The sequence below is a fragment of the Cnephaeus nilssonii genome, assembly GCF_951640355.1.
Source record: "Cnephaeus nilssonii genome assembly, chromosome: 13".
NCBI lineage: Eukaryota > Metazoa > Chordata > Mammalia > Chiroptera > Vespertilionidae > Cnephaeus > Cnephaeus nilssonii.
The window spans coordinates 51,665,207-51,690,063 of NC_137084.1; the positions used below are offsets into that span (position 1 = coordinate 51,665,207).

At 46.5% G+C, this 24,857-nt stretch overlaps 1 protein-coding gene across 2 annotated transcripts in view; it reads left to right on the forward strand.

Annotated features, from left to right (window-relative positions):
* Window positions 1-15,451, forward strand: part of ANKRD42 (ankyrin repeat domain 42) — a 98,983-nt gene extending 83,532 nt beyond the window's left edge. For both annotated transcript variants that reach the window (XM_079787313.1, XM_079787316.1), the window contains 3 exons: window positions 13,271-13,318; window positions 15,061-15,162; window positions 15,336-15,451. In XM_079787313.1, coding sequence (XP_079643439.1) covers window positions 13,271-13,277 — 7 coding nt within the window. In that variant the 3' untranslated portion in view covers window positions 13,278-13,318; window positions 15,061-15,162; window positions 15,336-15,451. The remainder of the gene's footprint in view (window positions 1-13,270; window positions 13,319-15,060; window positions 15,163-15,335) is intronic.
* The last annotated feature ends 9,406 nt before the right edge of the window (window positions 15,452-24,857 follow it).

Sequence of the window (24,857 nt, forward strand, 5' to 3'; positions counted from 1 at the left end):
AGGAGTGTAAATTAGTACAACATACTTGGAAAGCAATTTAATGATATGTATGAAAACTCTAAAAAGTGAATAGACAAAGTTTCACTTTTAAGAATCTATCCTAAGAAAAAGTAATTACAGGAGCTCCAGTGGCGCAATCGGTTAGCGCGCGGTACTTATAAGAAAAAATAATTACACTTGTAGCTAAGACTTAAAATTTATAGTCCTTGCAGTGTTATTTATAGTAAAAAAATTTGAAACTATTTAAATATGCAGAAATGTTCCAAGTTGGAATAATATGCAACCATTATGTAGTTTTAAAAAATTCTTAGCGACAGAAAAATTTACACACACACACACACACACACACACACACACACACAGAGCTGACCTTTGAACAATGGGGATGGGGTTCAGGGTGCTGATCCCAGCCTAGTCCAAAATCTATATATAACATTTGACCCTGCAGTAGATCCCTTCCCATCCACAGATTCAACCAGTTGGGGACCAAAAATGGTATTTTCCATCTACAATTGGGAATCGCGGTTGTGAATGTAAAAATACTATTTTCTGTCCAAGCTTGGTCGAATCCACAAGATGTGAAACCTATGGATACAAGGTCTGACTCTATTTATTGGGGGGAAAAAATCGGTGTGTAAGTGGATCAGTGCAGTCCAAGCCAGTGCTGTTCAAGGGTCAATTGTGTATTTCCAATATGATTATAATTCTGTTAAATGATATGATCCCTAGGCTGGAGGAGTTCACAGCCACTGGAAGATACAGACCAGTAAGTGGGACCACAGTATTTTTATTTACCTTAAAGTAACGATAATAAAAAAGCACAATGAATTTATTTATTAATACTGGCTATTGTTTATATTACTGTAAGACTCTCTCCCCAACAGACATACAAGTGTTGATTAGTCAGTGACCAAAGCTGGACCAATCATGTTCTCTTTCGTGGAGTTGGCTATTGGATTCAGGGATTAGTAATCATTCACTAAGACTGGCTGAAACTATAGAGCTGGGACAGCCATATTCTGCCCAGTGGGCGGGAGAAGTACAGAGAGGCAGCAGCAGGGATAGCAGATGGAGTGAGAGTGGAGCTAATAGATTTAGCTGCTTCCTGAGACCTCTTTATGTTTCCGGGTGTTTCCAAAATCTCCTTTTTGTATGCTGAAAGTCTCAATTTATAAAACTATTTTCCCATAAATTTGTTAATATTTTTTTATAAGTGTGTTGAGAGAAAAAAGGAGCTAATACATATAAAGTGCTTAGCACAGTACATGGCACATGTAAACATCCAATAAACAGTAGCTATTTTTATTAATAATGCCTGTTGACCTTGCTCAATGGGTCTCTCATACCTCCCGTACAGAGGCCTTCTCTGCATTTTGTCACGGACTCTCTTTTTAAGGAAGTTTGTATGATGAGCAGCCTTGGGAAATATAGTCTCCCTCTGGAGCAGTAGGCCTCATGCTTGCTATCTAGTATAAAAGATTTGGCTTTTCCGAGCTCAGGGTTTCTCTCTGTAATGCAAGCCACTCGATACTCAGGTACATGACTGGGTCCATCTGCATCATCCCCATGAGACTTGGGAACTGGCACAAATATGCTGATGCTCATGTAGCCTGCTGTGCCATGAGTAATTATGTCCTTTGTTTCTGGCCAAGGATCCTCATGTCTTTTGCCAATATCCATGCAACTGGGATAGGCTAACTAGTTAGCCTGAAAATAGGGTAAGATCTCAGACCCTTCACAGTCCTTGACAATCATTGCCCTACTCTGGACTTAAAATTTTTTTTTTCATCCTTTCAATTTTACTCACAGAGTACCAGCCAGGTTTAAGGTTACTTTGAGGAATGTAAGGAAACAACTCAGAAACATAACGATTTGATTTATTCCTGTGTGCAAAGATTTCTGCCCTTTAAGAACTTGTAATATAGCTGGGAGAACAGAACAAGTATATCACTTCCACACAATAATAGATTAGTGTCATACAAAGATTACAGAAAACAAATCCTTCAGGTTAGTTGAGAATTATACTTTTCAGTCATGGTTATCAGTAAGAAATAAGGTTTGAGCCCTGTCTTAAGGGATTTTGTTAGGTGGAGATTGTAGGGAAGAAGTCTAGGAGAGAGGATGGAGTGAGCAAGGATGGTTTGATAATCTCCATGCTCTTTCCCACTTCACAGCTTTGCACATTGTCTTCTCTCAACCTGGAGTGTTTTCTCCTCTTTTCTACCTGGTTAATTCCTTCCTGTCCTTCAGATCTCAGTTTATATGCCACTTCTGTAGGAGGTTCCCCACTCTCCACATGTAGATTTCATTTTTTCGTTGTGGACTCCTATGGCAGGCCAGCCTTCTCAGGTCTCTGCGCTCCTCTTTTGTGTCCTCCATGAAGGTGGAGAACATGTCTGTCACTGTTTTCTTCAACACCTGGTACAATGCCTGGGCCAATATGAGCCCGCGGTAAGTATGTGCTGGATGAATACGTCAATGTTCAAAACATCGTCACAGTTGAATGAGGAGACCTGACAGTCTGGGACACAAGGAGTTATTTGGGAGACTGGGTGGAATTGGAGGACAGGAATCTGAGAAAAAGAAGAGTAGAAAAGACCAACAAACTTGGGTGTCGTACAGTAGACTCAGAAGACTTCAAAAGTTTTTGAGCCGAGTGATAAAAGCCAGTTTTTTAAAAGGAGTGCCTTTCCAGAAAATAACTGTTTGGCCTTCACTGGTCCAGGCTAATAAAGCATTTCTCCTCCAAATGCCCAATGAGGTGGCCTGGCTCCGAGAAATGCTCCCCGTCTGAAAGCAGCCCAGTGTGTCCGCACCTCAGAGGCCAGTAGGGGGGCAGAGAAGTGGGTCCTGGATTTTTCATTGTGAAGGAGCACTTTTATTATTATTAATTTTTACCCTTATGTGCCTCAAATCTAAACACTCATTATCAACCACATGTAGGAAGCCATTATTTATTTTACTATATTCAATGAGTTCAAGACTGTGAGTGCTGTAAGCAATGCCGATCCGACACCAAGCTGATACATTTCAGCTGAAAGCAAAGGCACTTGCCCATTTTTTGGGTGGTTTCCAGTTTTATCTCCAGTGATGGTACAGTTTCTTTAGACATTTTGAAATTCCAGAACCCTCTCCAGGACCCCAGTGCTCTTTCCCCTGAGGCCCAGAGGTTTGGGGACTCAGGTTGGACACAGATGCATGACATGGCCAGCGGCCTTCCAGCACAGTGACTGTAGCTTTGGTGACTTCAAGGAGAGAAGGTGCAGCCTGGACCACTCACACGAGTCAGGCCTTTTCTCCGGGAGCAGGCGGGAAGGAATCCCAGTGTATTCTGGGAAGCAGGTGAATGAGACAGAGACTGCACAGGACCCATGGTCTCCATTTCCTTTCTTAGCTTACTTGCAGTTCTTGACACTAGAGGGAGTATGAGGACAGAACAGGACAATTTTGCTCTTATTTCTGCAACTCATTTTACAGTTTATGAGTCAGAGGAGCCCTTTGTTATAAAAGCTTTGTGTTACTTTATGTTAATACTAGAGGCCTGGTGCACGAAATTCGTGGAGGGTCGGGTCCCTAGGCCTGGCCTCCCCACCTCCCACTTCCTCCTTCCCTCGCTCCCTCAGCGCCCGCTGCCTCCACTGATCGCCCGCCATGTTCTGCGCCACCCCCTGGTGGTCAGCGCACATCATAGCGAGCGATTGCACTCCCAGTTGAACTCCTGAGTGGACAATTTGCATATTAGCCTTTAATATATATATATATTTATCATGGCTTGAAAGTGACCCCCTACCCCTATCTCCACAAATCTGGGGAAAAGGCTTTTCCTGAATTATACTAGGGGCCTGGCAATGACACCCAATTACGCGTTTGCTGTTTATAATGAATGAAAGGGAAGAATGATTAAAAGAAAAAAGAAGGACTGTTAAAGCATTGTATACTTTGCATTGTGACATCATATCTGACAGTGACTCTTGTTGATGACTTATTTATTCCTTCAACTAATTCTTCCCGAAGACTTCATGGTGCCAGGCAACGTGCTAAGCCATGAGGCTAAAGACAGAAGACACAGTCCTGCCTTCAGGTTACTGTCAGTCTAACTGTAATCAATACTATGAGGAAGGGAAGTATAGACCGCGCAGGGGAATGCCTAAGAGAGGATGATATTACCCAAAGCAGGGAGCCCTGGGAAGATGACAAAAAAAAGTATTTTAGTTGAGTGGGTTTGGTGGTCAGTGTGTGGGTATGTTGTGTGCAAAAGGCAACAATACTTGCAAAAGCCAGGAAGTATGTGTGAGAGAGCCTGTCTTGTCCAGGAACTGAGAGAGTGGTTGGAGCAATGGGTCATGGGTAGAGGGAGTCAGATGCTAAAGGTGGGGCTGGCCCTCAAGGTCGCTTTGACTTCATCAGCGGGTAAAGTGGAGTCACCGATGGGCGTTAGGCTGGGGAGTGGCATTGAAAAGAAAAGGTCTTTGCCTGCTCTTTGCTCACTTATTCGGTGTGGACTTTCAGGAGTCACAGCCTGGTTTTCTCCTAGGTCCCCTGTCCTAGATGCTGAGCTGGGAGAGCCCTCTTTCCCGGCCAGGGATGATCCCTCGCCTGGCAGAGTCCACAAGGAGTCCACACTGTCCACAGCTCGCATCGAGGTGTGGGATCAGAGAAGCCTTCCTCACTGTGGGGTTTAGCTACTTGGATCTCACAGGGACCTGCTGGGAAATAAGATTTCAGGGTCTCCTCATCTTTGGGGCCCAATTTCTGCAGTGGGAGCTAGAAGAGCTGGGAAATCTCACCAGAGCTGTACCATGACCCGTGTCCTCCCCTCCCCAACCACAGTTCTTCCCCAAAGAACTTATATTTGGGTGTTGCTTTACTTCCTTATATGAGCTCATTCATATGCATTAGCTCTTGTGAACTCCTTAGCAACTCCATGAGTTGGGTACTATTGCTCTTATTTTACAGATGGGGAAACTGAGGTTCAGAAGGCCAGAGTTACCTGTCCCAGATCACAGAGCAGGTAAGTGGTGGAGTTCAGAATTGCACATACTGCTCACTGTACAGAGGAGTCACCTCTACCACTCTCCCTTCCACCATTTATTCTCCTAGGGCACAGGGCACAAATTGGGAAATTGCAACTTCTCAGACATATGACCTCTCATCCCTCAAGAGGCTGTGTTTTTTTTCATGTATTCAAGAAAACCAAACATCTAGTACAGAGGTGGTAAGTAGGTTTCATCTTTAGGACAACTCCCTTCGATTGACTGCTCAGAACAAAGCATTGGATTGTGTGAGGCTGTCTGGTGCCACCGGAAAGAATATCACTGTTGCTTGGCACTGTCTGCTGTGGATGCAGGCGAGGGCAGGGGAAGCACATATGCCATTTCCAGTGCGCGTTTCCAGGAAGACCTAGAGGTGACGAAGGGTGTCCTCTACACATTTACAAGAACATGGGTAGGCTAGATATCAACTCTTTTTAAAAATATTTATTTTATTGATTTTTTACAGAGAGGAAGGGAGAGGGAGAGAGAGTTAGAAACATCGATGAGAGAGAAAGATCAATCAGCTGCCTCCTGCATACCCCCTTCTGGGGATGTGCCCGCAACCAAGGTCCATGCCCTTGACTGGAATTGAACCTGGGACCCTTGAGTCCGTAGGCTGACACTCTATCCACTGAGCCAAACCGGTTAGGGCTAGATATCAACTCTTTAAGTTGATGCTCACATGTAACGAGTCTAGTTCTTCTGGCTTAAATTATCCCAAAAATTTGCCTTGTCTCATCCTAAATTTAGCAGCACAGCACAGAAGAGAAATTTCAGAATTTATGTTCTTTTGGTAAGGTAGGCACTGGAAGGCATTCACATCTGGATCTGACATATGAAGCCCGTGGCTCCGGAACATAAGCCGTTTCCTCACAGAAAGTTCCAACAAGGAGAAAATCTTGGAACCACTCTTCCCTTTGCCTACAAAATGATCAAACTGTAATTATCACATTTACGGGGTAATTGTTCCAATTATACCAGAATGGGACGCTCCAACCCTCTTTCTTCTGCTGACACAAATAGAATTGCTGTGAAGATGGCGCGGTGTTTCCAGAACAGCTTGCTCTGAGCTTGTTCTTTTTATAGCGACTCTCAGGTCAGGGAAAGGTGCTGTGTGGGCGAGCCCTGTCGGGTCTGCTGGGTGCCAGCCTCTGAAACGCTTCCCTCTCTACTGCTGGGCCCTCGGAGACCTAGACCCCAAAGTAGCACCCACCTTGACCTAAGGCATTAGAACTTGAACCATTCTTGTCCCATCCCAGGACCTGGATAGGAGGTCGGACAGTTCTCAGATAGGGCCTATGAAGTGGGGAGTCCGTTCTGAGATGCTGTCATGGGGACAGATGGAGGATAACAGCACTTCAATAATAGGGTTCCCAGGAGGAGAAGAGAGGCAGGAAGGGCAATATCATACACTGAGCAACTGCTATGTTCTAGGCTCTGTGTGGGGGACTTTCTCATACGTCATTTCAGTTAGGTAGCAGACTGCCAGTGTTGAAGCACAGTGGAAAGAAATGACGGGGGTACAGTGTTTGGGGGTCAGCCAGGTGAGCAGTGCTTACCTGGGAGGGCTAAGGTCTTGAGCTTCTGTCTTTGGCCTTCAGTCGGAGGAAGGGAGGGTAGCAGGACCCAAAGCAGACACTACTGGTGATCAGTTGGGGTGAACTTAGATAAAACGATGGTAGAGTTGGGGGAGAAGAGCACATGAGGCCCCAGGAATTTAGTTGTGGACCGCTATGGGAAGGGGGCAGGGACAGGGGAATGGTGAGAAATGAAGCACTTTGTAGGTTACACAGAGAGGTCTCTACTTTTCCCCCCATGGCACTAGAAGGATATTGGAGTGTTTTAGGGAGATGATTTCATGTGGAGTTGGACTCTCCCTTTGGTGTCCAGTGGAGATGGGATGAGTGAGATGCAGGGTAAGAAGGTTGTTGGTGGGCACCATGCTACCTGTGGGGAGACATTATGTTTGTCAGGAGTTCTCTGGTTGCTAGTGACAGAAACTCACCTTGAGAACCAGCCCTGTGTTGGGGGCACAGACGTCCTCCTCTACAGACCTGGGGCAGAACAGGCCCAGCAGCCTGGGAGAGCTGGAACAAGGGCTGGGACGTGACCAGGCTCCTGCCATCTCACTGTTATTCCCTTCTGCCTGCCAGCTCTACAGGGCAGGTTAGTGACTAAGACGACGGGCTCTGGAGCCAGAGACCGTAGGCTTTGTTACTAGTCGAGTGATAGTGAGCTAGTTACTTAACCTGGCTTTGCCTCAGTTTCTCATTTGTAAATAAGAATCATCATTATTATTTACCTCCTGGGGTTGCTATGAGGACTCAGTGAGTTACTGCACATAAAGGACTTGGCATAATCCCTGGTTTAAGCACATAGAAGGTGCTTAAATAGTGTTAGCTGTTACTATTATTATTTCTATTTGACTGCATAGGATAGGAAACAGCCTCTGACATCTCAGAAGTTTTATATCTAACGTCACCATCAGAGAGAAACTGACTGAGTGTCCTCTGTTCCCAGTTCAAACATGCAAAGGGAAAAGTCACAGGCCAGCTTGAATTCCATTTCACTCCTGGACCAGTTAGCTCAGTCAAGTGGACAAATGCCATGATTGCTCCACTTTGGTCTGTGGTCCCCACGGTAACCGCAAGGACCACCTGGACAAAGCCCTGGCCGGTCTAGTGGAGGAGAAGCGGGATCCCCACCTCCCCCAGGCGACGGTGCTGTGATGGAGGCTCTCCTCAAGGCCAGCGGAAGTTCACATTTCAGAAACTGCATACCAAGGCCTCTGGGACCTCTGCATTTGATGGATGCTCTATGTTCTCCCACAGGATTTGGGGAAAAAATGTGACAGCAATATTGTGACCCCACTGGGCTTGAGCAACAGGTATCATAAAGGAGAATGGAAATACCATGTTTGGCTTCTGGGTGCCTGGTCAGCTCTCGGGCCCTGAGACCTCAAGCTCCTACCTGATGGCTGGTGTCTGAGCCCTGCTTTCTGATTGGCCCACACAGCCTTCCCCCTTTCCCTTGTTAGAGCGCCTGGCCTGCATCGTCTGATGCCCCCAGACCTTTGGATGGGATTCAGTGACTAGATTCCCATCCCTTACCAGCCCTTCCTCTCTAACAGAGCGGGGTGACGGTGAGGGTGGAAATAGGAAGCACCACCATTCTCTGTCCTCTCTAACCTCCGGGGCCTTGTTTATACCCAACTTTGTCACCACCCTCGTGGCTCAGTGAGACTTTCCTATACACCAGCCTCCTAGCAGCTGTGTGACTGAACTCCCTCCTCAACCAATTTCCAAATTAGTCTGTGTCTTGGACCTTTAGGGTGGTTTGACCATGTGCAAAGTGGAGAAGGTTAAAATCTGTAAATGTCAAGGGTCCATGGTACAGATGTGGAACAAGCTGACCCTGTGTCCAGGGAACGCTTGAAAGCTTTGTGGCTCAGGTGGCATTCAGCTGAGCCGTGGATTTTGACAAGTCAAGGGAGCAGTCTGGTGGGTTAGAGGGAGACAGGGCAGGTCATGTTTTGGCGATAGTGGTGGAAGTTAGCTGTGCCCAAGCCTTAGGATGAATGGAGAGATTAATCGGAGATAAGGTTGGAATGGCACAAAGTCTTTGGAATCTCCAAGATAAGCAGCATTCTTGCCCCCAGCAGTCGCGTGCGGGTAAGATTCTGAGTGTCCATTGCCCTGAGGTAAGCAATGAGCGGAGCCTTTGCTACGAAGAAACAGGGTGGCGTCAGTGGGCCATGCGTGTGCTTGTCCTTAAGGAAGTCCGCCTGGCTGTGGTGACCGATGCTGTTTGCTCCGGGTTAGATTTAAAAAGCCTCATCTCGTGAAACGTTTGCTCGCCCCTGTTTCACTTTCAGAAGATGCTCAGAGCAGTGCTCAGGGAACATGCGTGGAACGGAGATGACCTGCCTGGAACATTTAAAAACCTTCTCGGGTTCCCTATTCTGATTGATAAATTCTTCGATTACGCCGTAAGGGACTAGGTCCCGTTCATGTCGATAATTCCGGCATGTGGCCCAGGGCCCCTGAGCAGAGCAAGTGCTACCTCTCTAACAGGGTGGGGTGAAGGTAAACAGCCGCGACGAAGGGTGTGGGGCTTTGAGTTGGGGGATTAACTTCGGCAGGTGGAAGGCCAGGAGCAGTCTGACAGGCTGTGAGGGTTGTAGTTGGAGGGAACAGAATCTGTTCTACCTGGTGACGCAGAAAGGGGTTTATGGACAACATGATGGCTCACAGAATTCTTGGTGGTGGTTGGGGAGGCGGGGGGCTGAAGGAACAGAAAGTAAATGGAGTTTCCCTTCCAGGAGTGACTCCCTACAGCCACACCACGGGGTTGCTGGCTTTGCCCAAATCAGGAAGCTGGGGAAGTGGAGGCCGGGGAAGCAGGAGGCCGGGGAAGCAGGAGGCCGGGGAAGCGGAGGCCGGGGAAGCAGGAGGCCGGGGAAGCAGGAGGCCGGGGAAGCAGGAGGCCGGGGAAGCAGGAGGCCGCGGCCACAGCGGTGATTCAGCTCCGCACCCAGAAACGTGCTGCCTCAGGCGCTGTCCCTCTCCCCAGGCGACTCCATTCTGAATGAAGCCTCAGACCAGTGCATCTGATTAGAGAAACCAAATCACATTTAGGACCTAGATACAAAGAGCTTTGGAAACTGTTTCTAGTTTGGCGGCCTCTGTTGTGAGCACCATAGAGGGGCCGGAACAGGCCAGTTCCCAGTGTCTGCCCCAGTGGGGCTGCTGGGAGGGCTGCCCGGACAGGGCTCAGGCCCAGGGAGCCACAGCCCCTCCTGCATTGAGCAAGCATTCCCTGAGAACCTGCTGTGTGTGGGGCCGGAGCCAGGGGAAGTGCCGAGGCACAGTCCCTGCCCTTGGGGCCCTGACAGTCAGAAGGGACAATACCGACATGGTCAGGATGAAATTCTCGGGCCTGCCTCCTGACAGGACTAGCTCCAGAGACCGGGAGAGGCTGGTGCTGCAGGGCGGAGTCAGGTAGCACCCAGGCCCCACCCCCCGAGGAGAAGGGGTACGGATCTTGGCAATGAATGAGGCTAGGCTTCCGTGCATGAGGCTTACCTTCTCTGAAGAGGGATTGAAATTATTTTTGGTTTTATTCAGACTCTTGGTTTATTTTGTAGTTTTCAGGTTTTCATTTTATAGGTCAACATGTGGCAGGTTGCCTGCCGGATAAAATATGTGAACAGGTGCAAGAACAGGAAAATTAAGTAACAGCGAGTTTAAAAATATTAATGAAATCGGGACGCAAAGGAATCCCAAGCGCTCAGTTACCGGTGGCTGCCGCCAGGGGGGCCGGGCCACATGCAGTGCTAGCCCTGTGGGCCCGCCCCCCTGCAGCCTGCTGGCCATGGACAGCGGTATGAGAACAAGAAGCCCTGGAAAGTTGAAAGACAAGGCCTCACCTCCGGGGAGGAGGGGATTCTTAGTAGAGTCAGCATCATGGAGCCTGAACAGGAAGTACGGTCAGAATCCGGGGCCTCAGGAGCAGGACTGTGTAGCTCCTCACTCCGTTGCTGTACCCAAGAGGTGACTTTTCTTTATTTCTTTTTGTAAGTCTTTAGACCAGTCCAGGTCCCAGCAGGAAATGGCTGACATGCCTCAGCTGGGAGTTGTTGTTTTTTAAACATATATTTGTATTGAAGAGAGAGAGAGAGAGAGAGAGAGAGAGAGAGAGAGAGAGAGAGAGAGAAACATCAATCGGCTGCCTCCTGCATGCCTCCTACTGGGGATCGAACCCAAAACCCTGGCATGTGCCTTGATGGGAATTGAACCGGCAACCTTTCAGGGCATGGGATGATGCTCAACCAACTGAGCCACAGGGGCCAGGGCTCAACTGGGCATTTTGAAGCAACTGGGGGATCCTCCGCAGCCCTCACTGCCGCCTCCTTCTCTGCGCCTCCTGTAGGAAGAGCCTTGCTACCCATCACTCGTGTCTGAACACGTTCTGTTGCACCAGTGGGGGGGGGGGGGGGGGGGGGGGGGGGGGGAGATCCACTGTTTGAACCGGAGTTCAGAGCTTACATATGGGCCTGCTTTCTTAGGATCTTTCTGAAGTTCTCTTGCTCAGGGAACACTGAAGGCATCGTCTCTCTCTTGCTCTCTGTGCTCCTCCAGCATCCTGCTCTGTGCTGTGTAAAGGCGAGACTGGCTGCCCAGCCTGTGAAGCGCAGACCAGCTCGCCCGGGGGCAGGCCCGCAGCGGTCCTCTTGCCCTGGCTGCTGTGCTTGCAGACCCTTATTTGCCTGTGTGCTTTCTGCCGTGGTCTGTCCCTCCTACCTGAGCTGTAGGATCTGGGATTCTCACGTGGGCTGACAGTGAAGGGCGATGGAGGCCACTTACTGGGCTTCGAACCCACAAGCAGGCTGTCCGGACAAATGAGTTGTGCACGTGCGCGGTGTGCATTAGAGTTCTCAGCCTCGTAGTAATGAAGGGTATTCTACTGCCAGACCTTGCCCCACACTTACATTTCCCTCAGGAACCTGTGGGTTGGTGGGGGAGGGGGGCATGAAGTCCAGTCATCCACCTTGCAATCCCTTCTGTGTCCAGTGCTTTGATAAATCCTTGAAAATACACACTTGTTCTCATTTCTTCCTTATAATCTTGAGTCCACATCCAGAACTCACTCCCATTTTACAGATGTGAGAACTGAGGCTTAGATAAGTTAAATAACGTGCTCAAAGTCTTATAGGTAATTACTGTCAGAATTGGGACTAGAGGGGAGACCCTCTCCACCACAGCCAGCAAATGAAATAAAGCAAAATGTTCTCAAGGAGTTGTCCGGGAAGCTGTTCCTAACAAGATATTACACTGGCTGTCCTCTTAATATTTTTATCTTCTTCTGGTGAAAACATTGCAGATTTATCATTTCAACAGCAAGATCTGTTCCCAAATGAAAATGGCATTATATATGTACAAATATATTGCTTTTGAAATAAATGCATTGTTATTATTTTAAAAATCTTTTTGATGAAATTTTTTCGTTTAAGCAAAGTCTCACTGAGCCGAGTTTTCTTGCAGAGGTATTAGCTGTTTCTGCAGCTGCAGCCTCCGAGAGCACATTGGGACTCACAATATACCAACGTGCAGTCACTAGAGCTGCCAGATCTGCAGAGAAAACACAGGAAAAATTACCCTGTTATCTCAATGAAACTATTATTTACATTTTGGTGTGTTTATTTACAGCCTTTTTTTTCTTTAAAAAATATTTTTATTGATTTCAGAGAGGAAGGGAGAGGGAGAGAGATAGAAACTTCAATGATGAGAATCATTGGTTGGCTGCCTTCTGCACATCCCCTACTGGGGACTGAGACCACAACCAGGGCATGTGCTCTGACCAGGAATTGAACCGTGACCTCCTGGTTCATAGGTCGACACTCAACCACTGAGCCATCTACCGGTAGGGCCATCTAGATTTTCAAATTTTTTAGAAGAAATATGATTCTCTTATAATTTAACTAGTAGCCCTGTGCACGAATCCGTGCGCCAGTAGCTCTCTGCTGCCTTCCTGTAGCTCTCCGCCGGCTGCCCTGCCCTCCTGTAGCTCTCCCCTCTCTCTCCCTCTGCCCCCATCATAGCTTGCTGCCCTGCGCCCTCCTGTGGCTCTCCTCGGTAGTTCGCTGCCCCACCCTCCTGCAGATCCGTGATCCAGTCGTTATGCAGTCGGTTAATTAGCATATTCCTCTCTTATTATATAGGATAGACATCTCTGCATCTCTAATACCTCCTTTCATCTAACTTAATGCTACTTTTTGTGTCCCTCCCCAACCAGACCCCCACTGGCTTGACTACAATTGTTAGATATTTGTAATATGTTAGTCCTTTTAAGGAATCAGCTTTTGCTTGTATTAATCAGCTTACTTTTTTCAGGTGTTTTTTTTCTTTTTCCTTTATTAATTTCTGTCTTCTACTTTTTGGGGGTTTGTTATCTCCCTTCATATAGCTTCTATTTTGTTTTCTAATAAATACATTTGAGGTAATAGATTCTTTTTTTCTGATACTGTGTTGATAGTTTTCCACAGTTTTGATATCTAATACTTTCATTGTTGTTTACTTTTAAAATAATTTGTAATTTTAATTTTCCCCTCTTTAACCTAAGGATAATTTAAAGGGTGCTTTAGAATTTTTAACTCAACAAATAGCATTTTTCATCCTATTGTTATTAATGTCTAATTTTATTTATTTCACGGTCTTATGTTGTTTATTTTTTTCTAGGAAGTAATATCTTCTCAAATTTCCCTGGGAGGAGTAATTAAACTGAATGTAAGTGATCTTCTTCTAGTTCATTAGGTATTAGTTCTCATTAGTGGAATTAGTTCTAATCTTCACGGGTATTGCTTTCCTCAGATGTTGGTGATTCTTGATTAGTGCTCAGTTTTACATGTGACAATGTGTGTTTGAGGGCCTCTGAATAAAGATTATGCGTTCAGCTCCTGTGACTGTGGCAGGAGAGAGGCTGGTAGCTTGTCTCCTGGCCTATCACACCACAGTGCTCACTCTCACTGGGCAAAACCTGCTGTCTGCCTCGTCTGTCTGTCTATCTATCTATCTATCTATCTATCTATCTATCTATCTATCTATCTATCATCTCTATCATCTATTCATCATCTTCTATCAATCTATTATCTATTTATCTTCTATCAATCTATCATCTATCTATCTATCTATCTATCTATCTATCTATCTTTCTATCTATCATCTATCTATCATCTTCTATCAATCTGTTATCTATCTATCTATCATCTATCATCTTCTATCAATCTATTATCTATCTATCTATCTATCTATCATCTATCATCTTCTATCAATCTATTATCTATCTATCTATCTATCTATCTATCTATCTATCTATCTATCTGTCATCATCTAGCTATTATCTATCTACTTACCTACCTGTTTAGCCTTACTGTGATAGGTAGAATAATGTCCCCCTCCCCCAAATATCCATATCCTAATCCCCAGAACCTGATAATATGTTATTTACATGGCAAAAAGGGGCTTTGCAGATGTGATTAAATGAGGGTCTTGAGACGAGGAGACCTGGATTATCCAAGTGGGCCCTTTTCTCATAAGGGACAGAGGGAAGAGGGAGCATTAGCGTCAAAGGGATGTGACCGTGAAAGCAGAGATTGAAGTGATGCAATTCTGGCTTTGAAGATGACGTGGACTATGAGCCAGGAAATGTGGGTGGCCTCTGGGAACTGGAAAGGGCAAGAGAATGAATGCTCCCCTAGACGCTCCAGGAGGAACTTTAGCCCAGTTTGAGTTCTTTTGGGACCCATTTTGGACTTCTGACCTCCAGGACTATAAGATAATAAATGTGTGTTGCTTTAAGTCATTAAGTTGGTGGTAGTTTGTTACAGCAATAGGGAACTAATACACTTAACTATATTAACTCTTTTAATCCCCAAAACAACCCATTTTAAAAATGAGGAAACTGAGGCACAGAGAGGTTCAGTAATTTGTCCACGGTCACACAGCTGGTAGATAGCAGAGGTGAGATTTGATCTGAGGTAGCCTGGCTCCAGTGGCTGTGTGCTTAACCAATGTACTATTCTGCCTCTCATGTTAATTGGTTTACTATTTTTTTTCAAAATATCTTTCCTGAATTTTTTTAGGATTTTAACAGGGAGTTAAATATTTGTGCTTGGTTGAATATTTTGGCCTCATCATGGTGTATCTCTCATGAATGCCAAGATTCTTCTGTACCAACCACTGTAGTGTAATGGTTAAGAATGGGACTAAACCAGTCCCAGTGTGGCTACTTACTGGATAATGACATGAAAATTATTTAATTCAGGATTAAATAATTTGTAAAATGGGGATAATAATTTACCATAGGATTATTTTAAAGTGAGATTATACATATCATAAAAAGTGCTTAGAGTAAAAATGTAATATTTATTGACCCATTATATAGCTAATAATAATAATAATGGCATTATTAGAACTAATAACATGGCATTACTAGGATTATTTCTATTTACCATGTATGCTTATTTCAGGCCCTCCCAGCCCAGCTCATTCCCTAAAGCGTACACAGCGGGAGGGAGGACGAGGCTCATTTGCCGCAATGTCCTTTCTCAGGCTTCTGGGATATTGCTGAGGTAAGACCTAGGGCCTGTCATTTAATGAGAAGAGAGCTGGCAGCAGCCTCACCCCGGGCCCTTTCCACCACTTAAAGCAGAGACACAGGACATTCATCCAAAGACAAAGGTTAGGTTAGCAATTTACCAATTCATGGAATTCATTCACCTGTTTCTGTCCTTTTCTTCCCAAGGAGCTGTGTCCCCATCTTCCTCTGCAGCCAGTGCCCGGTGGGCCAGCCTTGGTGTCTGCAGAATTCCCTGCTGTGGGAGACCCTGCCCAGGACCAGGAGTGCCACTGGAAGTGCAGGTGGAGGGCTGTTTCTGCAGTTGATTGATGTACCTGTAGTTCATTTCCTTGCTCATTCTGGTCTCCGTGAGACAGCCTTGAGGGGTAAAGAGAGAGGCAGAGGCAGCTTTTGATGTCACAGTTCTTTCACTTACCTGCCTCCCTCCCTTGCTGTTCATTGCAATCCCCCTGCTGCCCCCGCCTCCAGCAGCACCAGAAGGGGGTGTGATTGGGAGGGAGCAGCAGGAAGAGCTGTGCCCCTTCATGGAGCACCTGCAGAGAAGCAGGTTCTGGCCTTTCTAGCCTGTGCATAGCTTCGGGCTCATCTTCCAAAGCATCCTGTTGGGAAGCTGGGGGTGGGGCTTCTGCCTAAAAAAAAAAAAAAAAAAAAAAAAAAAAGCATGTATTGAATTATTAATGAGCTAGAGGCCCAGTGCACGAAATTCATGCAGGGTGCGGTCCCTAGGCCTGGCCAGCGATCAAAGTGTGAGTATCTGGTGTGGCAGGGCAGGTCCCTGGTCACCTCTAGGCCGTAGGCAGCACCTGGGCCTTCGGGCCCCTGCGTGCCCCCCTCCGCCTGAGTTATCGGGCCCCCGCCTGGCTCCCTCAGCACCTGGGAGCCGGGCGGTGGCCCTGGCCCCCCCCCCCCCCCCCCGCCCCCCGCCACCACTGCCCGTTGCCATCTGTGGGGCATTTGGCAGGGCAATCAGGCCCTGCTCGCACCCGCCTTGGCCTGGCGCCGCCCACTCACCTCCACCATCCCGCAGTGGTCCTGCTCTTGTCAAGGTCCATCAGGGCCGGCAGTGCCTCCACTGCTGCCCCCTGTCAGCTCTGCGTTGCCAACGCCTGCCATGGTCCGCCCCCTGGTGGTCAGCGCACATCATAGCAAGCGGTTGAACTCCTGGTTAAACTCCCAGTCAAGGGAACAATTGCATATTAGGCTTTTATTATATAGGATTGCTTGCCTGGACATAAAAGTATGGGAATCTGTAGAGTTGAGAATGAGATTATTCCCTTTTTAAAAAATGTATTTTTATTGATTTCAGAGAGAAAGGGAGAGGGAGAGAGAGAGATAGAAACATCAATGAAGAGAGAGAATCATTGATCAGCTGCCTCCTGCATGCTCCCTACTAGGGATTGAGCCCGCAACCTGGGCATGTGCCCTTGACTGGAATCAAACCTGGGACCCTTCAGTCTGCGGGCCAACAGAGCCAAACTGGCTAGGGTGAGAATGAAATGATTCTTTAATATCGTGTCCTAAAGGTGACCACTGTCAATAGTTGGCTCATTGCCTTTCCATTGTGCTGCAACGTGCTTTTCTCACTTATCGTTGTATCTTAGACAGCTTTTCAGGTTAGCTCATCTAGGCCTTTTCATTTTTATTAGTAGCTGAGTATTATTACATGGGATAGGTAAAACATTTTCCTTTTAACTAGTGTTCCCATTAATGAGTACTTTGTTTTTTTGCTATTATAAACAAAGCTGCACTCGAACATTCCTGTTAATATTTCTCAGTACATGTATGTAAGAATGTTTATAGGAAGAATTCCTAGAAGTAGAATGGCCAGGTCTAAGAGTCTGCTCATTGAAAACGTTGAAATATATTGCTATATTGCACTCTAAAAAGTTTCACTCATTTGGATATTTTTATGAGGGTGTTCCTTACCTTTGAATGGCTCTGACCAGTTGCAACATGTGAATTGCCTGAAACAAGAGCTCCTGAGTTCTCCAGAGATTTGGACAATCCTATTAGCTTTTTTGGTGCAGGTCAACATGCTTTTGTGTGCCTGGTTCAGATACTGTGGCAGGCATGGGGTATTCAAGGATGTCTAAAGGTTGAACAACACTCCATACCCATCTTAGAGACGTTTACAAGTGGGCGAAGAGACAAGTAAATTAAAATTAAAAGATAATGTCCTAGGTATCAGGCAATAAATAAAATAATATTGAGAAAGCATGGAGGAGGGAGTAACTGCTTTCCGGGGCCTTTAGAGAAGGCCTCCCAGAGTAAGTGGGCCTTGAAAAATGAGTAGGAGTTCTGATAAAGGAGTAGAGAAGGGCATGCTAGGCATGAGAGATGAGGAAGTTCGTGGGCTGTCTGGGGAATGGTTCCTGTGACCTGTAGGATGATTGGGAGGAGTGGTGAGAAATCAGTCAGGAGGTGGGGGGCCACATTGTGAAGGACCTTGAATGCCACAGGAAGGGGGAAGTGTTCAGATCAGGAGGAGAAAGGCTGGAGGGGAGACAGCCTGGAGCCCCGGAGAATGATTAAGAGACCGTGCGGAAGTTCAGGCAGAGGTGACAAAGGATGGGTTTGGGGAGGTGGTGCTCAGGATCGGGGCTGGAGGGTGGGGGTGGGGGTTGGAGGAGTGAATATTCCTTTTGTATCTCAGACTCAGGCTGGATTGGTAAGAATCAGGCGTAGAGGTTGTCATCTGGAGCAAATTTATTACACTGGATGGTTAATAAAACTGTATTGATTCCATTTCGTTTTGCAACAAGAAATCCCTCTGCTGGGAGAAATGTCAAATCTGCTGTGTCTGAGAGGAATGAGCAATAAACCTGCTTAGCTTGGTTCAACTGCAAACTGCTGTCCTAGGGCCAGAGCTGCTTGCACTCTGTGCTGGGCCAAGGCGAGGCCTTCACTGGGCTAATTCCCTTCTTGATTAGGAGCCCAGACACTGGGCCCAGCTGGAGAGATCCGAGAGGAAGTAGGGAGAAAACTGAAGGCGAGGGCAATGACTACGTGAAAGACAAAACCGGGAGTTAGTATGGACACATAATCATCCATTCGTTCATTCAGCAAAACTGTATGAGAATTTACTCTGTGCCCAGCACAGTGCTGGCCATTGCAGATATAAGTCCCTGCCCCCAGGGACCTGGTCTAGGACCGGAACCAAAAGAGCTTGCAAATGGGTTGGTTTGGTCAGATCTCATCTTCAGTAAAACTATGGAGTTTGAGATGTTTGTCTAGAAAAGCACCTCTCCTCCCCTTTTCTCCATCCAACCCCACCCCCGGCCGGCTTCCTTTCTCATGATGGTGGGTTTGTGTACCATTCTTGTTCTCAGCTGACTCTCAGCTCATTCCCATTAAAGAATCAACTAACAATCAGAGAATTTCTAAAGAGAGCTTAGGGTATGATCCATTCTGAGATTTCTTTCCCAATGCATGTGAGAGAAAGCCTGGGAGAAATACCCCGTCTTGATTCCGCCTGGTGACTAGCTTTGTGACTTGGGAAAAATCATTTAGCTTTTCTGAGCCTCGTATGAGACATCAGAGTTCCTGCTCTCCCCTCCTCATGGCATGGTTGCTGATGTGCTTAGAAAAGTGTCAAGCACAAAAAAGGCAAGAGCCTGTAATTACTGCCTGTGTTTTCTGTTGCTTGGAGACAGAGCTCTCGATTGTTACTGCAGGGTGCTTGCAGTTCACGAGCTGCCCCTTTCTTTATCCCAACTCTCGAGGGAGTGAACATACTACACCTCTCCCCATTCAAAGATGATGGACTTTGAGTCTAACGGGGTTGAACAAATTTTCCCCAATAAGATCCTGTGTGAAGGGCAAGGTGAGAACGCTGCTTTCTTGCCCCTGATAAGATGACCTTCATGAAAGGGAAACGGAGGTTTCAATTATTATTCACGTCGAAGGAGAGGCTCCCGTCCTGTCTCTCATTAGGAGCATTTGTGCTGAGACCTTCCCAAGTCACGGCGAGTGAGTGACATAAGGGAGGACGTGTCATGAATGAAGATAACAGAGATGCTGAGGAGGGTGATGGGGGCTGAGCTTTTCTGCAAAGGTTCCATGGGCCAGGCTCTGTGCTAAGTGCTTCCCATGGATTATCTCACTGAATTCTCATCATCACATGATGCATTATTATCTTCACTTTACAGATGCAAAAACTGGGGTTAATGAAGATAAATGACTCTCTCAAGTTTGCCTCTCTAGGAAATGAGCAAACCCAGGCAGCCTCACCCAAGAGCAAACAACTAAATATGTTATTCCTTAATTTGAATTATCCTCTAGCTCCTGCTGTAATCATTACCATAAGTTATAAGATATATGTATTCAATTGAAGCAGTGTATGGAGATTTCATTTATTTTAGTTCTGCCAGATGGCTGAGCTCGAAAGCTCCTTGAAGAGAATCTCGGAGCTCTCAAATCAAGGCATCTTTTAACTTGCAAGATACCTTATTGTTACTTTTTGGAGCAATCTCATGAGGTGTAGTTACTATCATCCCACTTAACAGATGAAGGTATTGAGACTTGGATAATTTAAGTCAGTGTTCCTCAAACTTTAATGTACATATCATCTGGGGATCTCTTTCAAACCAGATTCTAATCCAGTAGGTCTGACATAGGGCTTGAGATTCTGCATTTCCCTGGTATTGCCAAGGCTGCTGGTCTGGGGACCACATCTTGAAGAGCAAGGTAAGTAACCTGGTCAGGCTCACATAGCACAAAAGAAGGAGAGCCTTAAAGCTTTGTTTCTTAAGACTCTCTGTGGTCTTGAAAACACATGGTTGCCCTTTGGTGGGACAGGCAGCTGGACAGGAATCCAGACTTGAGCCAGGCCCTGACAGCTCTGCCTCTTGGTCATGCCCTACCCCCTCTCTGAGCCTCAGTTTTCTTTCTAAATGCAAAGTTGGCGGTGAATGACATGACTTCTGAGATGTCTGAATACCAGAATAAATCCCGAGGAGAAGTGCCCAGGTTGCAGGCTGGAACCCTGGATGGAAAGATGTTTCCATGAGAGGGGAAGATTGGAAGGAGTCACCTTAGAATACAGATCATTTTTGAGAGAGCTTCCTGCCCAGGATGAGTAGAGAAAACATTTTATCCACGAGTAGAGAAATGATTAATGCCTCTCAGAGGGTTGATTTTCTAAGGGACTGTGATTTAGCACCAAACACCTGGGGAGCGGGAAGATCAGTCTCTCCGGGCTGTGATTTAAACAGTAGGAAGGGAGCAGCCATTGGATGTCACTCAGTCTGTGAGGCCTGCAGGCTGTCCTGGACTTTCAACCCCATCTGGGAAAGTAAAGATTTTTTTCTCACCCAGGGTGCCTCATTTTATATTCAAGAGCCCTAAGGTAGATGGGATGGTTAACTGAGGTTTATAGAAAGTGGTCAAGTGTTTTCATGGAAAGCAAGACAGTCTTTTTAAGGTACTGATAATGACCCAAAGAGAAAGTTTCTGTTTGATTTCTTTCTCACTAGAGATAACTGGGGAGGTAGAGTTGTCTCTCTGGGACGGAAGCCAGATGGGGAAAGGACATTTGTATATCTTCTTTGGAGAAATGTCTATTTAGGCCTTTCCCCCATTCTTTATTTTTATTTTTAAAATATATTTTTATTGATTTCAGAGAGGAAAGGAGAGGGTGAAAGAGATAGAAACATCAGTGATAAGAGGGAATCATTGATCTGCTGCCTCCTGCATGCTCCCTACCAGGGATCGAGCCTGCAACCCAGGCATGTACCCTGACCAGGAATTAAACTATGACCTCCTGGTTCATAGGTCAATGCTCAACCACTGAGCCATGCCAGCCGCCTGCTTGTCCTTTCCCCCATTTCTTAATCATGTTATTGTGAGTTGTAGGAATTCATTATATATTCTGGATATTAACCACTTACCATATATATGATTTGCAAATATTTTCTCCCATTCCATGGGCTGTTTTTTTTTTTTTTTTAGTTTGCCTATTATAATTAAAAAAACCACACCTTTATTGTTGAGAGTATTACAGATGTCTCCCTTTATCCCCCCTTTGCCCCCGTATCTGGTTTCCACCCCACCCCAGGGCTTCACCACTCTACTGTCTGTGTCTGTATGTAAGATCTTTGGTTACCCCACCCTCCTTCCCTCAGAGATTCACCAGTCTGTTCCATGCTTCCATGTCTCTGATTCTGTTTTATTCACTAGTTTATTTTGTTCATTAGATTTCTTGTTTATTTTGATTTTTAGATTCAGTTGTTGATAGATATGTATTTGTTGCCATTTTATTGTTCATATTTTATATCTCCTCCTCCTCCTTTATTTCCTCTTTCTCCTCCTCCTCCTTCTCCTTCTTCTTCCTCTCCTTAAAGAATATCCTTTAACATTTCATGTAACACTGGTTTGATGGTGATGAATTCCTGTAGTTTTTTCTTGTTTGTGAAGCTCTTTATCTGACCTTCAAGTCTAAATGAGAGCTTTGCTGGGTAGAGTAATCTTGGTTGTAGGTCCTTGCTCTTCAGTACTTTGAATAATTCTTGCCACTCCCTTCTGGCCTGCAAAGTTTCTGTTGAGAAATCAGCTGACAGTCATATGTCATATGGGTGCTCCCTTGTAGGTAACTGCTTTTCTCTTTCTGCTTTTAAGATTCTCTCTTTGTCTTTAACCCTTGGCATTTTAATTATGATGTGTCTTGGTGTGGGCCTCTTTGAGTTCCTCTTGTTTTGGACTCTCTGTGCTTGTTGAATTTGTAAGTCTATTTCTTTCACCAGGTAGAGGAAGTTTTCTGTCATTATTTCTTCAAACAGGTTTTCAGTATCTTGCTTTCTCTCATCTCCTTCTGGCACCCCCATAATGCAAATGTTGGTACGCTTGAAGTTATCCCAGAGGCTTCATATTTTGGGATTATTTTTTCTTCTTGCTCTTCTGATTGGGTGTTTTTTGCTTCCTCAATATTCCAAATCGTTAATTTGATTCTTGGACTCCTCTACTCTACTATTGAATCCCTGTAAATTATTATTTATTACAGTTAGTGTATGCTTAATTTCTGACTGGTCCTTTTTCATGTCTTTGACATTCTCACTAAGATCCTTGAAAGTCTCATGAAGGTCCTTGAGTAACCTTATAACCATGGTTTTGAACTCTGTATCCAAAAGTTTGCTTGCTTCCATTTCTTTCATTTGTGGCATGTCTCTTTGTCTCTGCATTTTGGCTGCTTCTTTGTGTTTGTTTCTATGTATTGGGTAGAGCTCCTGGAGTTGGTAGAGTGGCCTTGTGTAGTGGGTGTCTTATAGGCCCCAATGGCTCAGCCTCCCCAGTCCCTTGAGCTGGGCACTCTAGGTGCACCCTGTGTGGGCTGAGTGCACAGTCTTGTAGTTGAGCCTTGGTTGCTGTTGGCATCTCTGGGAGGAATTGATCTCCAGGCCAATTGGCTGTGAGGACCAGCTGCAAGAGAGCTGCTGTGCCAGAAACACCCTTATGGAGCAGGACTTGCTTCAGTGGGGCTTTGGTGCTCACTGAGTCTGCCTCTTAAGTGTGTCACTTTGTGAAGGACCCATGTCCCACGTGGTTCAGGGTTCGGGCTCTGGAAGAGGGGCCGCACGCAAATGAAAGAGACGAGACAAGAAATAATAATTTGGAAATATTGGGGGACCAGGCAGGAGCCCAACTCAAGAGGAAGGATTCCTCTTGGGCTTCGGCCTTGCCAACCTTTTATTCAATTTGGGATACACCTATAGCCCTTAGGCAGGCAATTTCCAGTAATAGACAGAGTATCTTATCAGTAAGGATTTACATGACTGTCTTGTAGGGAAGTTGCTTTAGCTACCATTGTCTGGACTAAACAGTGGGTGTACAGCCAGAGCTCAAGGGTCACCAGCATTCCGGGATCCTTTTCCACACCTCTCTGCTAGTGAAGACAATAGGCAGTTTCCCACACACTTATGGATGTGTAGTGTTGTATTCTGCTATGATCTGAAGCTGTCTGCGGGGTGCACTGGCTCTAGGGCCTCCAGGGAGGTACAAAGTCAGCCACTGCCTGGGACCACCCTGCAGGAGCTAGCTATTTGTATTGGGTTTGGAGGTGCCCAGGCGAGGCCCAGCTGGAAGCAAGGCAGGATGGTGCTAGTGCAAGGTCTTGGGCCTTTTGTTGATATATTTGGGGCATGCTAACCCAGCTACAGCTTGTTTGAGAGATTTTAACGAAGTCTGAAGCCTGAGCCAGGACAGGCCATTCATATGGAAAAGCCACCACAAACAGGTTGGGTGGGGCTGCAAATTGGATGGGGTGGCGTCTCAGAGAATCACCAGGGTGGAGCAAACAGTGTGGGCCATGCTGATGGAAACTCCATTATGACTGCCAGTCAGCCCTGCAACTGGGGAGGTCCCGGCACAGGAACAATGACCCCTGAAAGTAGCCCTGTCTGGGAGAAAGCTGCCCCCAAGTTCCTGCCCTGATGCTAGACAATCCAGTTCCTCCCACATGTGTCTGCCTTGTCCTGGCTGGAGCTCAGAGGAAGCAGGAACTTGTAAGTTCAGTTCATGTGCAGGCCCTTTAAAAGGAACACCTGAGTTTCCAGCAGCCTCTGTGTCTCTGAGCCTCAATCTCCGCCAGTTTTTATAGCCTGTCATTACGGGGACTTCTCTTCCCAGCTCTGGGAGTCTGGGCTGGGGATCTGGTGTGGGGTTGGAACCCCTTGCTCCTCATGGGTGGCCTCTGCAGACACGATCTCCCTCCTGGTTAAAAAAGCAGCTCACTTGGGTGCTGAACCTGCCCATTTAGTGCCTCCATCCCTCCTACCAGTCTCAACGTGCTTCCTTCTTTACTTCTCTAGTTGTAGGACTTCCATTAAGCCAGCTTTCAGGCGGTTTTGGATGATGGTTGTTCTGTATTTTAGTTGTAATTTTGATGTGGTTGTGGGAGGCGGTGAGTACAGGTGTTTTCCATGGCTTGCTTTTTTTACTCTATCAACTATGTCCTTTGATGCACAGAGGTTTTTAATTTAATATAGTCCAATTTATTTATTTATTTTACTTTTGTTGCTTATATTTTTTGTGTTATATCAAAAAAATCATCTACATATATATAAAAGGCTAAGTGACCAACTGTACGTCTGTCTGACTGTCTGAAAGACCAACCGGCCAGTCCATATGATGCACAATAGCAATCCTATATAATAAATAGGTAATATGCAAATTGACCATCACACCCTTGCACAAGATGGCTGACCCCATGTGGTCACAAGATGACCACCATAAGGTGGCCGTCAAGGGAGGGCAGTTGTGAGAAATCAGGCCTGCAGGGGAGGGCAGTTGGGGGTGACCAGGCCAGCAGGGGAGGGAAGTTGGGGGCAACCAGACCTGCAGGGGAGGGCAGTTGGGGGCGACCAGGCCTGCAGGGGAGGGATGGCAGTTGGGGGGGGGGAACAGGCCTGCAGGAGAGGGCAGTTGTGGGGGGGGGAACAGGCCGGCAGGGGAGGGCAGATGGGGCGACCAGGCCGGCAGGGGAGGGAAGTTGGGGGCAACCAGGCCTACAGAAGAGGGCAGTTGGGGGTGACTGGGCCTGCAGGGGAAGGCAGTTGGGGGCTATTGGGCCTGCAGGGGAGTGCAGTTGGGGATCACCAGGCCTGCAGGGGAGGGCAATTGGGGATGACCAGGCCTGCAGGGGAGGGCAGTTGGAAGGGTCAGGCCTGCAGGGGAGGGCAGTTGGGGGCAACCAGG